Source organism: Elephantulus edwardii, unplaced genomic scaffold, assembly GCF_000299155.1.
Source record: "Elephantulus edwardii isolate Elephantulus edwardi_28Jun2011 unplaced genomic scaffold, EleEdw1.0 scaffold00117, whole genome shotgun sequence".
Lineage (NCBI taxonomy): Eukaryota > Metazoa > Chordata > Mammalia > Macroscelidea > Macroscelididae > Elephantulus > Elephantulus edwardii.
Window position 1 is genome coordinate 1830817 of NW_006399867.1, and position 13994 is coordinate 1844810.

At 40.4% G+C, this 13994-nt stretch overlaps 1 protein-coding gene across 1 annotated transcript in view; it reads right to left on the minus strand.

Annotated features, from left to right (window-relative positions):
* Nucleotides 1-13901, minus strand: part of DCTN5 (dynactin 5 (p25)) — a 24261-nt gene extending 10360 nt beyond the window's left edge. Inside the window, exons 1-4 of the mRNA XM_006892631.1 lie at nt 13854-13901; nt 12707-12775; nt 6239-6357; nt 1321-1432 (exon numbers count right to left, since the gene is read on the minus strand). Of these exons, the coding sequence (XP_006892693.1) occupies nt 1321-1432; nt 6239-6357; nt 12707-12775; nt 13854-13901 (348 nt within the window). The remainder of the gene's footprint in view (nt 1-1320; nt 1433-6238; nt 6358-12706; nt 12776-13853) is intronic.
* Between the last annotated feature and the right edge of the window lie 93 nt (nt 13902-13994).

Below are 13994 nucleotides of genomic sequence, written 5' to 3' on the forward strand. Positions count from 1 at the left end.
TTAAAAAAGGGAAAAAATGTGAAGAATGGTTTCTGCATGTTGTTTTGTTTTTAAGTTAGTTCAGTGTATGAGTCTCATGCAGGGTTGAAAGCTGACTTTGTATTTTGGGAAGGCCTATGTGAAAGACGTGAAAAGAGTTTTGGTTTTTCCTGGAATTCCTGCTAATCCAAAGGTGGTGGTGTCTCTGCGGCAATTCGAATGCACCAGCAGCTCCGTGGGACCAACATGGGCAATTTCCTCCTGCGCTATTTTACAGCTTTCAAATACCTGCTAGAGGATCAGCTAATGGTTGGTTCTGACTTCATGGCAGGAAGTTGACTTGAGTCACGCCTGAGGGACATATTTAAAATGTAGGAAACACTTTCGCTGAACATTAAGGCAATTCAGCTCTGGTTGCTAACATTGACATCTAGGATGTTCTTATAAATTCCAAGCCAAAACAAATACCCAAATAAACCTTTTTATCTATGAAACAGTAAGAAATGTAATCTTATGAAGCCTTGGTTAGGCTAAACTGAAACCTAGCTCCCATGGAGAAGGGTCACACAGGATCTGCTGGGGAGAGTTCCCATGGAGCCCAAAGGCAATCACTTGAAGTGTCTCGGCTGTCATGCTCTCTAGTGACTCAGAACCTTATAAACATCAATCCTTTTCCTACAACGATCATCATCTGCTTGGCTCTGGCACAATTTTTGCCTACCCTTCAAAATTCCCTGAAAGATCTTTGAGGTAAGGCAACAGGTGGAACATAAAGCAACATGGAAAATTATCCTGCCCTAGCTTTTACTTAATAGCTCCATTACTTAATAGCTTTAATATCTCAGGGCTTTCAGTCTTTTCATCTGAAAAATGAAGTTAACAAGTTAACAACAGTACCTCTCATGCTTGGATGGTTGTGAGGATGAAATGAAATGACCCAAGGAAAAGAGTTTATTATGCAGAAGCAGCTCCACAGAGTTAGTCCCACAACTTAACTCGGCTCACTGTGGGCAAGTGGATTTCACCTCACAGCTATGCTCTTTCGGGTTTCCAAGGCTGTAAATTTTAATGGGAGAAGAATACTCTTTTTTTTTTCTCTCTTGGAGAACCTGGTGAATTTGAACTACTGACTTTAAGGTCAGCAGCTTGATACTCTACCCACAAAGTTAGGTAGAGCTCCTATTCCTTAATATTGATTCTACAGAAAGTTGTAAATCCAGCAGGGAACATTCACCCTCCAGAACACTGGAAACCTCTCCTACCTGCCTGGTCAGAGAAGCAGGGAGCCACTGCTGAAAGAGAAGGAAGGTTGTTTAGTCGGTCAAGGGTCCCCATACTTACAATCACACAGTTCTTCCCAACGTGAACATAAGAACCAATCTGAGCTGCGTTGACCACACAGTCTTCCTCAATAAAAACATGGTCCCCGATGTGTAAAGGAAAGAATGCAACTCTAGAGAAGGGAAGGAAGCAAACAGAAGCCACGGTAATAAATGCACTTTTGGTCAAGGCTTATAAAAAGTACAGTTCAAAAAAAACCCAACAATGTATACCAACACTGCAAGTAAACCAGTATAAAATTATAAAGGAAAAAATGTAGTTCACAATTTCAACTTAATCATCTTGTCCTAATAGGACTATCCCGACAAGGAAAAAAGAAATCTTCAAACTAGAGAACTTCTACTAGTGCAGAGGACAAATGTTTACTAACTCCAAATCATTCATATTAGACCAAAAATGTGTCCAAAGAAAGTTTAAGAAGACAAAGAGGGAAGACCTTAAAAGCTGCTTCACTGTAAATTGCTGTTGCTGTTATGTGCTGTCAAGAACAGACCCTAGATGAAAACTAATAAATATCTGTTCATTCTTCCTGTCTTTGAAAATAGTAATTTTTAGAACTGTGTTACAGTTTACATTGTGAAACTTACTTGAGCTAGTTAAAAACTGAAGACTACAGTAAAACAGTAATTCCATTTCAACTCTTAAGTGCAGACATTATTTGAGTTCTTTCTGGCCAGTTAACCAGGCAGTGAGCTACACTCAGGAAAAGTGAAGCTGAAAGTAGACTACAAATTCCAATGAGCCTATGGGGATAATTCAGAGAAGAACAAGGGAACTCCTCAGAGTGTATCTTTAATGAGAACAAGGGAACTCCTCAGAGTGTACCCTTAATGGCTTGATGAAAACAACAGTGTGGCACAACAGGTCTGACCACCACAATATCTAGGTAGGCAAAGCCCTAGAATTATTCAGTAAGCTTTTAAAATCTGCAACTGTGTATATATCCCAATCATGATCTTTTGCCAGCTTTTGCTGACATACCTGCAACACTGATGGATTGTAACTACCACCAATTATGATCTGATGGTGATTTTCTCTGTCTCTAAATTCTACAAATGAAACCCACGGCTATAATTCCCCAAAATATCTTCAGCACCATGTCCACTGTTTCCCCTCATTCCAGGATAATTTTTCTTTAGATTTTTATAATTCTAGGCTCTCCAGAGAATATGGTTGACTCTGGAACATCTTTTCTATCTCCTAGAACAGAACTGTATTTCAGGGGACTGATACCATTCTTGAGCTACAATTTTCAGTATCCAACACTCTGAAGTTTTGTTTATTCACCAATATTTTTTAGTGTGTACTGTGTGAGTCTAAAATTAGTGCAAATAGAAAAGTTTTAAAGCAGAGCTTTAACTCCAATTCAAAGTCTTGATATGATCCTGGAATCCAGGTGCTATATATATTTATATAAATTTTGTATATATAAAATATATCATTCCCTCCCCCCATGCTATATTTTTTAAAGCTGTCTATCCAAAGGATAGTTCTAACCTTGGTGTTGACCTGGCCATGTAACCTAACAATGACATTCCTTTTCTCTGACATTATGACAGATGCAGAATATCACAATCTATTCCCAGAGGATCTGTCTTATTATAGTCAAACAGATGCAAGATGCAAGAGCTTTTGCCCTAGGGGTTTTGATGCACAGAATTATCGTTAGATCTTAACAATGGACCCTCAGAAACAGACAGGACTGAGGAAGCAATTTTACCAAAAGGTTATAAGAAAAACTTGTCCTGTGGACATCCTGGGACTATTCTTAAATAATCCAACTAGCAAGTACTTTTACTCAATCATCCTTCCACTTATATGTTTTTTATTTACCCGTCAAATCCTCACTTCTGGATATTCTCCGTTAACGCCCCTGCTGGTCTTTTAGCCAGTTATGAACTTTGTAGCCTTCAGTTCCCTCTCTAACAGCAGAAGAGTTCCCTTTTTGTTGTCCAGTGGAGCAGTCATTTTCACTATGTGATAATGGATATTTTTCTGTCCTTGACTGTCTCCCTCAATAAACCACTTGTGCTTTTATCTGAGCAGATGATGTGTTGTGTTGTTGATCTCTAACAGTAATGCATACCAGACTCTGGCTAAGATCTGGAGAAATAATGGTGAGGAATAGAAACAAAACCCTCACCTATGAGGAGCTGACAATTTAGTGAAGACAAGAGAGATTACAAGATTGTTGTTGTTGTTGTTAAGTGCTGTCAAGTTGCCTGTGACTCATAGTGACCCTACATACAACAGCCCTAACCCTGCTCTATCCTGTGCCAATCTCAATGTCTCTGATACACCTACCCCACTACCCCAGTAATTGAATCAATTAATTTCATTGAGGGTCTTCCTCTCCTTCGCTGTCCCTCCATCCTCCCAAGTATCATGTCCCTCTCCAAGGACTGGTCCTTCCTTGCAACATGTCCAAAGTATGTCAGACGAAGCTTCAGAATCCTTGCCTCCAAGGAGCAGCCTGGTTTCACCTTCTCAAGGATGAATCTATTCGTTTTCTTAGCAGTCCATGGTATATTCAATACTCTTCTCCAACACCACAGCTCAAAGACATCAATTCTCCTTCTATCCTCCCTAGTCATTGTCCAGCTCTCTGATGCATAGCAAGTGATTACAAAGACCATGGCCTGTATCAGGCACACCTTGGTCTCCACAGTGACACCATTGCTCTTCAGTATTTTGGAGAGGTCTCTTAACAGCAGACCTCCCCATCACAATACGTCTTTTAATTTTCTGGCTGCTGGTGCCAAGAATGTTGATTGTAGAGTCAAGCAAACTAAATTTGTTAACAATCTCAATCTCTATACTTAAAATTGCAGTGAGTGCTACAGTGAAGAAAAAGAATAGGTTCTGAATGTATGTAACAAGGAAGTGTTACCCAGTCTGGAGGTTTGGGGGAAAGCTTAATAGAAAATGACATTTAAGCGAAGATTTAAAGGATGAGTGGAACATAGCAGGCTTTTGGCAGCTATCGGACACTGATTTCCAAGGTGCACTGAACTGTTTAATATGGTGTTTCTAGTCACTGTCTTTTTAGACAAGCAAGTTGTCCTGGCCAGGCCAGAGCTGGGATTTGACCTCCTTTTTTCTCCTTTTCTGCCACAGAGTCTTAAGGGAACTCTGATGGACTAGTCAGTAGGGAGCTGCACTGTTAACCCAAAAGGGGACGCCTCTCAGGCAGTTCGAATCCACCAGTTGCTCCATGAGAGAAAGATGGCCAGTCTACTCCTGTGTGATCTGCAGCCTCTAAAAATCCACTAGAGGGTCAGCTATGAGTCACTGAATAAGTCACTGTCTTAGAGACCTTTGGTGGGCATACGGAGCTGTGGTGCTAAGCTTAGGGTCTTAGAAAACCCACTGGAGGATTAGCTATGAGTTGGTTCAAACTCCACAGCAAATAAGTGAGAGTGTGTGAGTCACTGCCTTACTCACTGTCTTAATTACCTAATGCTGCTGTAACAGAGCTACCAAAGTGGATGGCTTTAAGAAACAGAATTTACTCGCCAATTTGTGTGTCATCCTTGTGCAGGTGCCAGGCTAATCTTCCTTGTATCATTCCAATTTCTCGTATATGTACTGCCGAAGTGAGCACAGAATTTATTATATTGCACTTTTCAGGGTGCTCCTTAGAGGCAAGGACGGTGAGACTCCTTCTCACATACTGTGGGCAGGTTCTCAGGAAAGGCCAGTACTTGAAAAAAGACATCATGATGGGAAAGGTAGAGGGTCAGTGAAAAAGCGGATGGCCCTCACGGAGCTGGAACAAAAGCATGAACAGGCTGGAGCACAGCAGGGATCAGGAGGGGCGCAGGATGGAGAAGGTTCAGCGCACTGTTCACAGGGTCACGGGCAGTCGTAGTTGACTCGATGGCACCTTATCGACACTCAGTTTAGGAGGCTAGAAATCCATGTTCAGGGTGCTAGCTCTAGGGAAAGGCTCCATTTGTTATGGAGGAAAGTTCTTATTTCCTTCAGCAGCTGTAGGCCAAGCACTCCCAGGAGATTTTCATCTGTGCCTTTCCTAGTGTCAAGAAGCTTCCCCGCAAAAACCTGAGTCCAAAAGATCATACTGCATTCTTAGGATTAGCTCTTGGTGGTACTAAGATTCCCTTACTCTTGGCTCACTTTCCTCCCTCAATATTCTTGTAAGAATTATTTTAAAAAACTAATATGAGGGTGTTATGTGATTTATAAAAATATAAAAGATGCATGATGTGTTAAAATACAGTAAATTTGCAAAAGATGCTCTCAGTAAAGGTTATTGTCTTCAGTGAAGCCTATCTAATGCCCTGTGAACATCTCTGACACTCTACAGTCAGCGTCTTTGAACTTACAGCTTTCCTTATTTGACAGAACATGCCATAATGTGGGTTATATACAGGAAAACTATTTTTACATCAGGTTAGGGTTTTGATGGATTAAGGAGTGCTGCATTCCCCTTTTAATCCTTTCCAACTATTTGGTTTATCAAATCCCCAGGGATCATTTTGTGTTTTGCTTTTCCCAGGCAGCTCCGGAGATGATGTCAGAGGGAGCTGTGCGTCTAACTCCCAGGCAGTGCTTGTCGGTGGTTTGGATCCCCTGGTTGCTCTGAGGGAGAAAGGTCGACAATCTCTTTCTTTGCAATTTACAACCTCTGAAAACCCCCTGAAGTGTAAACTATTAGCTGGTTCCAACTCAGTGAGTGAGTTTCTTTGCTAGCTGAAGTGGATTCTGTTTCTGACAACCAATCATGGAGACCAAGAGCAAGAGCTGTCCTCATTATGGCGAACAAAGTATCTCATTCTGGTGAAGCCCATACCCCACGCAAGAGGACACAGACTGTTCACTACACAACTAAACATACGGACAATACACTCTCAGCAGCACCTTCCCAAAGACGGAAATGAGGTCATAAATCACGCACCCTTTGCTGAATTTCTTGAATGGCGGCCTTATGACACTACGACTTTTCACGACACAATGGCGTCCAACTCGCACATTGGCCAGGTCACCTCGGATAATGCAGTCATTCATCACAATGGTCTGCAAAACAAATATGTTTGTAAAATTACCCACACAGCAACAAAACAGCATAGGCCACAGCACACTGATTAAAAGTGATGGTGTGACCCACATTACGGCATGTTCTGTCAAAAGAGAGAAGCTGTAAGGTGAAAAGACTCGTCCTAACAGCATTTACTGCAGAGTGTTAGAGATGTTCATGGTGCATCAAGAGGATTCACTAAACACACAAACCTTTACTGAGAGCATTTTTTGCAAATTTACTGTATTTTAACACATGATGCATCTTATGTATGCATTTTTCTAAATCATGTAACTCCCTCATGTTAATTTTACGTCCACTGTGCACATTACAGGTGTGTATGAATTATTTCCACAGGTGTGCTATCTTAAACAAATGAGAGTAGTTTATGTACCTCCTTAGATTTGCTCATAGCCACCTGCCCCCCGTCTTAGCTACTTGCTCAAGGAGAGTCCTGCTGGCTCTCCCTTTGGCCTTACCTCCTAACATCACCATCTCCGATCTCATGTTCCTATAGGTGGACCCATCAAAGTTCCAATTCCTCCTCTAACATCTGGACTCAGAAGAAGTGCTACAATGCCAGGTGAGGCATCTGGACTCCCCAGTGACTGCCAAGTGGGAATGTGTGACACAAAAAGTCAAGGAATCTGGGCCGCACTAGATAAAGAGCAGGCATTTCAGAAATGTAAATCAGATCAAGAGTACAATAAGATTAAACCCAAATGGCTGGAGTTCTCAATAGAAACATAAGCAGGGACCTGATTCATCAAAGAAGTGCAGATTTCCCCCCCCCCCCAAAACGTTATGTCAATTAAAGAGTTTAAACACAAGCAACAAATGCTGGCGAGGTTGTGGAGAAATTAGAACCCTTGTTCACTGTTGGTGGGAGTGGATGGTCAGCTATGGGTCATTTTCAACTTGCTGGCATATAACAACAACTTGATATATAGTCAACAAATGATACATGAAGAAAGGAGTGAAGCTGTTAATAATTTCATCTTGCTTGGATCAATAATTAACACCCTTAGTACCAGCAGCCAGGAAATCAGAAGATGTGTTGCATTGGGCAGCTATGTCTTAGAAAAGGTGTAGCCAGAGTGCTCCTTGGAGGCAAAGGTGATAAAGCTATGTCTTGCATACTTTTATCATGTTGCCAAGAGAAGCTATACCTTGGAGAGGTATATCTGCTTAGAAAGGTCGGAGGGACAGTGAAAGATAGAAAGACCCTCAACCAGATGGATTGACACAGTGACTGCAGCAATGGGATCAAGTATGTCAGAGACTGTGAGGCTGGCAAAGAACTGGACAGGGCTCAGATCTGTCTGTTGTTCATAAGGTTGTTATGAGCCATACAGGCCTTAACGGCACCTAACAACAACAATAACAATACAGCATTGGTGACGTCCGCAGTCAGGGACTTCTCCAAAATACTTAAGAGCAATGATATCAGTTTGAAGACTAAAGTGTGCCTGATTCAGGCTATGGTCTTCTCAAGCTCCTGCTATGCATCAGAGAGCTGGACAAAAAAATGACAGAAGAAGAATTGATGCCTTTGAGCTGTGTGTTGAAGAAGAGTGCTGAATATCCCACAGACTGCAAAAAAGAACAAACAGATATGTCTTGGAGAAACTGCAGTCAGGGTGCTACTTGGAGGCAAAGATGCCAAAGCTTTATTTCTCATACTCCGGACATGTGGCTAGGTGAAGCTATTCCTTGAAAAAGGGCATTATACTTAGAAAGGTTCCGTGAAGGAAAGAAAGACTCCCAATGAGAAGGACTAACATAATGACTGCAGCAATGGGCTCGAGTGTGTCAGAGGTGATGAGAATGGCACAAGATAGGATAGGCTTCAGCTCTGCTGTTCATTGTGTTGCTAGGAGTCATACTCAATGACACCTAACCACAAAAACATTAGTATATATTGGAAATAAATCTTGTGTCAACAGGGGCAAAGTTATTAACCTCTTATTTAAAACCAACCAGCCTGAATGAATGAGTTGTTGGTGTTGGGACCTCCAGGTGACCACTGTTGGGGTGGAGAGTCCACTAGGGTCTTAAAAACTTACAAGCAAAACATCTGTCCAAGATTAAACTACTGATCTCTCCTTCTCCAGAACAAAGAAAGGTAAAGGAAAATGTGGAACAAAATTTAAAAAACAAACAAACAAAAAACAACATAAAAAAAGGCCCAACTTACCAGTCCAACAGAGACGTGAGAGACCCCTAGTCACTCTTGGAACCTAGAACAAAACTCATCTCCATCGCTCCACTTTTAGCTAAAAAAATCTTACTGGCCTATTAAGTGACCAATAGGGTAGTGCTGATAGCCCAGAGTAAGGAATTTCACTGCCAACCAGGCAGGTGGTTTGAACTCATCAGCTGCTCTAGGGAGAAAAATGGGCAATCTCCTCCCCTGTGACTGACAGCCTCTGAAAACCCACGCATCAGCTATGAATCGGTTCTGACCCAATGACACATAAAAATAACAACAACAAAGTCACCAATGACACCAGGGAGACACTCACATCTTAGAGTAATGAATGGTAAAAGGTCAAAAGAGCAGCATTTCCCTAAGAACAAAGTTCTGAAGGCAGGAAGAATTTGGATAGAAGGATTAATGGAAGTCAGAACTAGAGGGAGGAAGCAGGAAATGGATGAATACATTGTATTATCATAATGTTATAAGACAAACTGTGTCTAAATGACTGAATAAAAATCCTTTTACTTTCACTGAAATAACAAATTTTAAAAAAAAAAAAGTCCAGACTTTATATCTGATAGAAACTGAGAGAAGCTCTGAAACTGTGGTCCTTAGTAACCCTTCAAATCTGGAACAAAACTCACTCCACGGTTCAACTTTCAGCCAAAACACCGGTCTGTAGAAGAACCTGTTATACAGATGACACAACCTTGTTTGGAGAAGATGAGAAAGACTTGAAAGCATTTACTGAAGAAAATCAAAGACTACAACCTTCAACATTAAGGAAACAAAAATCCTCACCAATAGGTAAAATCATAACAGATGGAGAAAAGATTGACGTTGTCAAGGATTTAATCTTACTTGGTCCACAATTGACACCCATGGTAGCAGCAGTCCAAGAAAGCAAAGCATGTTGCATTGGGGAAATCTGCTGTCCAGGACCTCTTCAAAGTGCTAAAAGCAAGCATTCACTTTAAAGACTTAAGGTGCACTTGGCAGTAGACCCATTGGCACTTGACAATAAGCACGTATGGGGAACAATAGCACCTTTGCATAGACTGCTGATTACAAAATACTATAGCTCCTCTTGATTTTCGGAAGATAGCTTCTCTAAGTTTTAAAGGAACAAAAACTGCCATCATATTGTTTCTGACTTATTGTGATGCCACAGACTTTTTAGTGAGTGATTTTTTTTTTCAGAAGTAGATCTTCTGAGGAGCCTCTGGATGGACTCTAACCCATAACCTTTCAGATGGTAGCTCAATGTGTTAGCGATTTACACCACACAGGACAGAGGCTTATTTCTAGTATGTACTTCTTTCATCTGAGACCCTTTAATTTACTAATCACTGTTTTCAGTTTTATGTTTTCATTTACAATCAGAGAAGGTGATTTCCTTTTCTTTTGAAAGAGAACTTAATTCCAAGAGTTCTCAATGTTTGATGATTGTTTTTCTATTATTATTTTTAATTATGTGTATGAATACACTCTTAATCTATGAGTAAGGAAAATCCATAACATAAATTGTTGTTTGGTGTCATTGAGTAGGAACCAATTCATAGTTGACCCTCCAGTGGGGTTAAATTATACTTTAATAAAAACAGCAAATGTATAAATATATAGCACATCAATGGAACTGCAAGAAGGGAAAGAAATTTAGGAAGAACTTAAAGTTAGAAGGATTTAGAACCCAAATTTTACTTTCATATTGCACATGAGAATCAATTCTGTGGTTGGGTTGATGAACAGAGTTTAGAAGCAGTGGTAATAACTGTACAATATGGTGAGTAAATTAATGCCACTGAACTGCATAACTTAAAAATTATTAAAATGTCAAGTGTTTTTGTTATATTTTGTTGATTGCCTTCAAGTCGAGCACGACTCAGCAACCCTATGAACAAAAGGCCTGAAGCCCCTCTACAACTATCAACAGAGGTGCGTGGTTCGAATCTACCAGATGCTCTGCTGGAGAAGGAGAGGCAATCTCCTCCTGCACCAGTCAGATCTGATTTGATGGTGCACACACATACAAATAATAATAAATTTTTTTAAAAAACCTGAACCCCACCCTCATTTCTGTTGAGTCAGAACCAATTCATAGCTGACTCTGCAGTGGGTTTTCAGAGGTTGTGAATGGCATGGGAGGAGACTGCCCATCTTTCTCCTGTGGAGTGACTGGTAGGTTCAAACCACCAGAAAGGTGTCACCTTGGGTTAGCCGCACACTTTAAAAAAAGTATTATTACTATTATTATTATTATTATTATTTTAATCTGGTGTACCGTTGAATTGGATCCGACTGGCACAGGAGAAATTTGCCCCTCCTTCTCCAGCAGAGCATCTGTTGGATTCGAACCGTGCACCTTTGGGATTGCAGTGCAGCTTCTTGCCACTAGGCTACCAGAGCTCCCTAGCAGCACACTTTTTATGGACTACATCACCAGAACACCCTAAATGTGTTACCACAATTAAAACGAAATATACAGACGCAAAACTATTGTTAGTGGAAAAGAAAGTAAGAAAAAAAGAAAGGCCTGTAAGGAAGAAGATTATACCAGAGACTATTTAATATTTCTGTGAACTCTAAGAGTGGACAAGGCAGGAGTAAAAAAAGGAATGAAGGCAGACTCAACCAGTAACTGTATGTGGTCCATGAAGCAGCTTTTCAATCATTTAAACTACATGTTCTGTTGGGATGTTTTACATCAGAGGAAGTCCAAATTTCTAGTTTCCTTTGAAAAATCAGAAGCTCTGTATGTATAGATCTCTACTTCCACATAACCAACTGGAAGAAGCGCAAGTTGGTCAGGACTCCCTAATTCCCTAAGCCCCATTACTCTCTGATGTTTCACATGCTGTTTTCTTTACTCATATGATCCCTGTCTAGTCCACCCACATTGAACACCTAACAGAAGAACTGAGAAAAATTGAAATGTGAAAATTCTGAAAGGAAATGGAGCTAAACACATAAACATATAGATTATTCACAATAGTAAAGAGAAAGAAACAACCCAAGTGTCCATCAACAAAGAAATGAATAAAGAAGCTGTAGTATATTCACACAATGGAATACTATACAGCACTGAAAAACAAAGAACTCAAAATATTATACAAAATGGATGACTCAAGAGAACATTATGCTGAGTGAAATATCTGTCACAAAGGATAAATACTGCATAAAGCCACTGTTATAAAACAGGACTGATATGGGGGTTGAGGGGAAACTAGGAAAAGAGGAGATAAATAATGCACATTCCATTAAAATAGATGAGGGAAATAACTGCTTAAAAGAAATATATGATTAAGTATTACTAGTATGACAACAGTCTAGAGTAAGAAGTATATATAGCAAAGTGGACTGGGGTGGGGAGGGAGGAAATTGTGCAACAATGAAAAAAATATTTTAAAGAGAAAAGTGAACTGGGGGAAGGTGAGGAGTAGGGAAGAAAATGTGGAACAATGAATGAATGGAAATGCAAGTTTTCTGTATACGTTTGTTAAAATTTCAATAAAAATGAAAAAAAAATATATGTAAGTGCAGACTACCTGTATCAAAGAGATCTCTGGTGGCTTAGTGGTAAGGAATTATGCAGCCAATGCAAAGGTATATGAGGGAAAAAGATGGGAAATCAACCCTGTGCGATTTACTCCCTTTGAAAACCTGCTGAAGGGTCAGCTACGGAACAGTTCTGACTTGATGATCAACAAGCACTCATATTATGCCCAGTTCTTCAGTTGTTCTTGTTTTTATATGTTTGGAGTCAGAAACGACCCATGGCTGACTCTCCAGCAGGTTTTCAGAGGCAGTTAATCATACAGGAGGTTAGTTCTCATCTTTCTCCCATGGAAAGACTGATAGATTCAAATTGCATGCCTTAGTGTTGACTGTGTCTCTCCTTACCACCAGGCCACAAGAGCTCAGTTCTTCAGTTTGGTGCTCGTTGCTTTTTTTAATGCTTCATCATTTATGTCACGTATATACTCTTTGTAAGCACTAAACATCCACAATAAAGCATCTTTTTAAAAAAAAGACATTTGGAAAAATGTATAATAAACAGGAGACAAAACACAATTTTGTCTGCTTTACTACAGTGGTACTTATTGGAGAAAAAGAAAAAAATTCATCCTTGACCTGGCTTTGCCTCTTACCTTGCCATTGAGAACGATGTTCTGGCTTCCACACAGCACCGACTGTCGACTAACTTTGTTCCCCGATGCCTGAAAGAATGCAAAAATGTGAGGCAAACGAAGTGAGTGGGTTCTGGGTTGCTGGTTTCCATCAGGAAAGCTTATCCTGGAGAGAAAAGAACTTGAAATAAGAGGCAGTCTACAATGGAATCCTGATCACAGAACAGCAAGCTTGGATCAAAACACTAGGGCTCCGTACTATGCAGCACGCAGGAGCAATGATTTTGAAAATCACTACCTAACTTGGGAGGAACTGGAGAGCATTATGTTAAGTGAACTAATTCTGTTTCATAAGGACAAATACTGTATGACCATTATTGTAGAAACAAAAATAACTAGTAAAATGGTACAAGGATCCAAGGGGAGGAAGGTAGGAGCAGGGAGTCAGGATGGGCATGGGAGAAATCATAGCGTCGCACAATTTGATGGAGAGGAGAGGTAGGTAAAATAAATGTGAAAGATCCGGTGTGAAATACAATGCATATGAACTTTGTAAGTAAACCAGCACAAAATAAAAAAAAAATTTGTTAAAAAAAACCCAAAACACTAGGGTTCCAAGGAATAGTTTCACAAGTTGGAAACAGCAGGTCTACAAGTTAGCAGTATCAGAGACATAGAGTCCAATTACAGTTATGTTATTAACCTAAAGTGGCATGGATTGTATCATTAATGAAAGCTGAAAAAAAAAAGCCACCTTAAAGTGGTAACCCTGACTGAGCACTTACTATTTCAAGCACTTTACATATAATTTATACTGTTTACTGGCGATAAAGACCCTAATAAATGGTCTTTAGCACACAGTTACATATTAAGAAATATCAACTTTAAAAGAGGAAAAAGTCCGGAGCTGAAATTAATATATGGATGGAAGGGACTTGGTCTTGACTTGTGGAAGGCAATTCATCCATAAGGAATAAAAGAAATAAATACAACAAAGGGCTCATTGGACATGCAAAGCTAAATAACAAAGCTGGGCCTACAGACGAAGCATCACTAGGTAATCCGGGAGGAGTTGCCCAAAGGACCCCGAAGTGAGGCTGGAGCTGACTGGATGGGGAGGTAGGGCCGACTTCAAAGGGACACATGCATGGAAAGAGGGCACGCGCACCGTTTCTATGTACTCGGACTTGTTGTAGAGCAGCTCGCCCAACTCCATGGCTAGTCACCTCCTTTAAGAAGCCGCAAATCCGTCTTGTCAAAACCTCTGTCCGAGTTCCGGACTACTTCCGGCTGGCTGGTCCCCGACTTC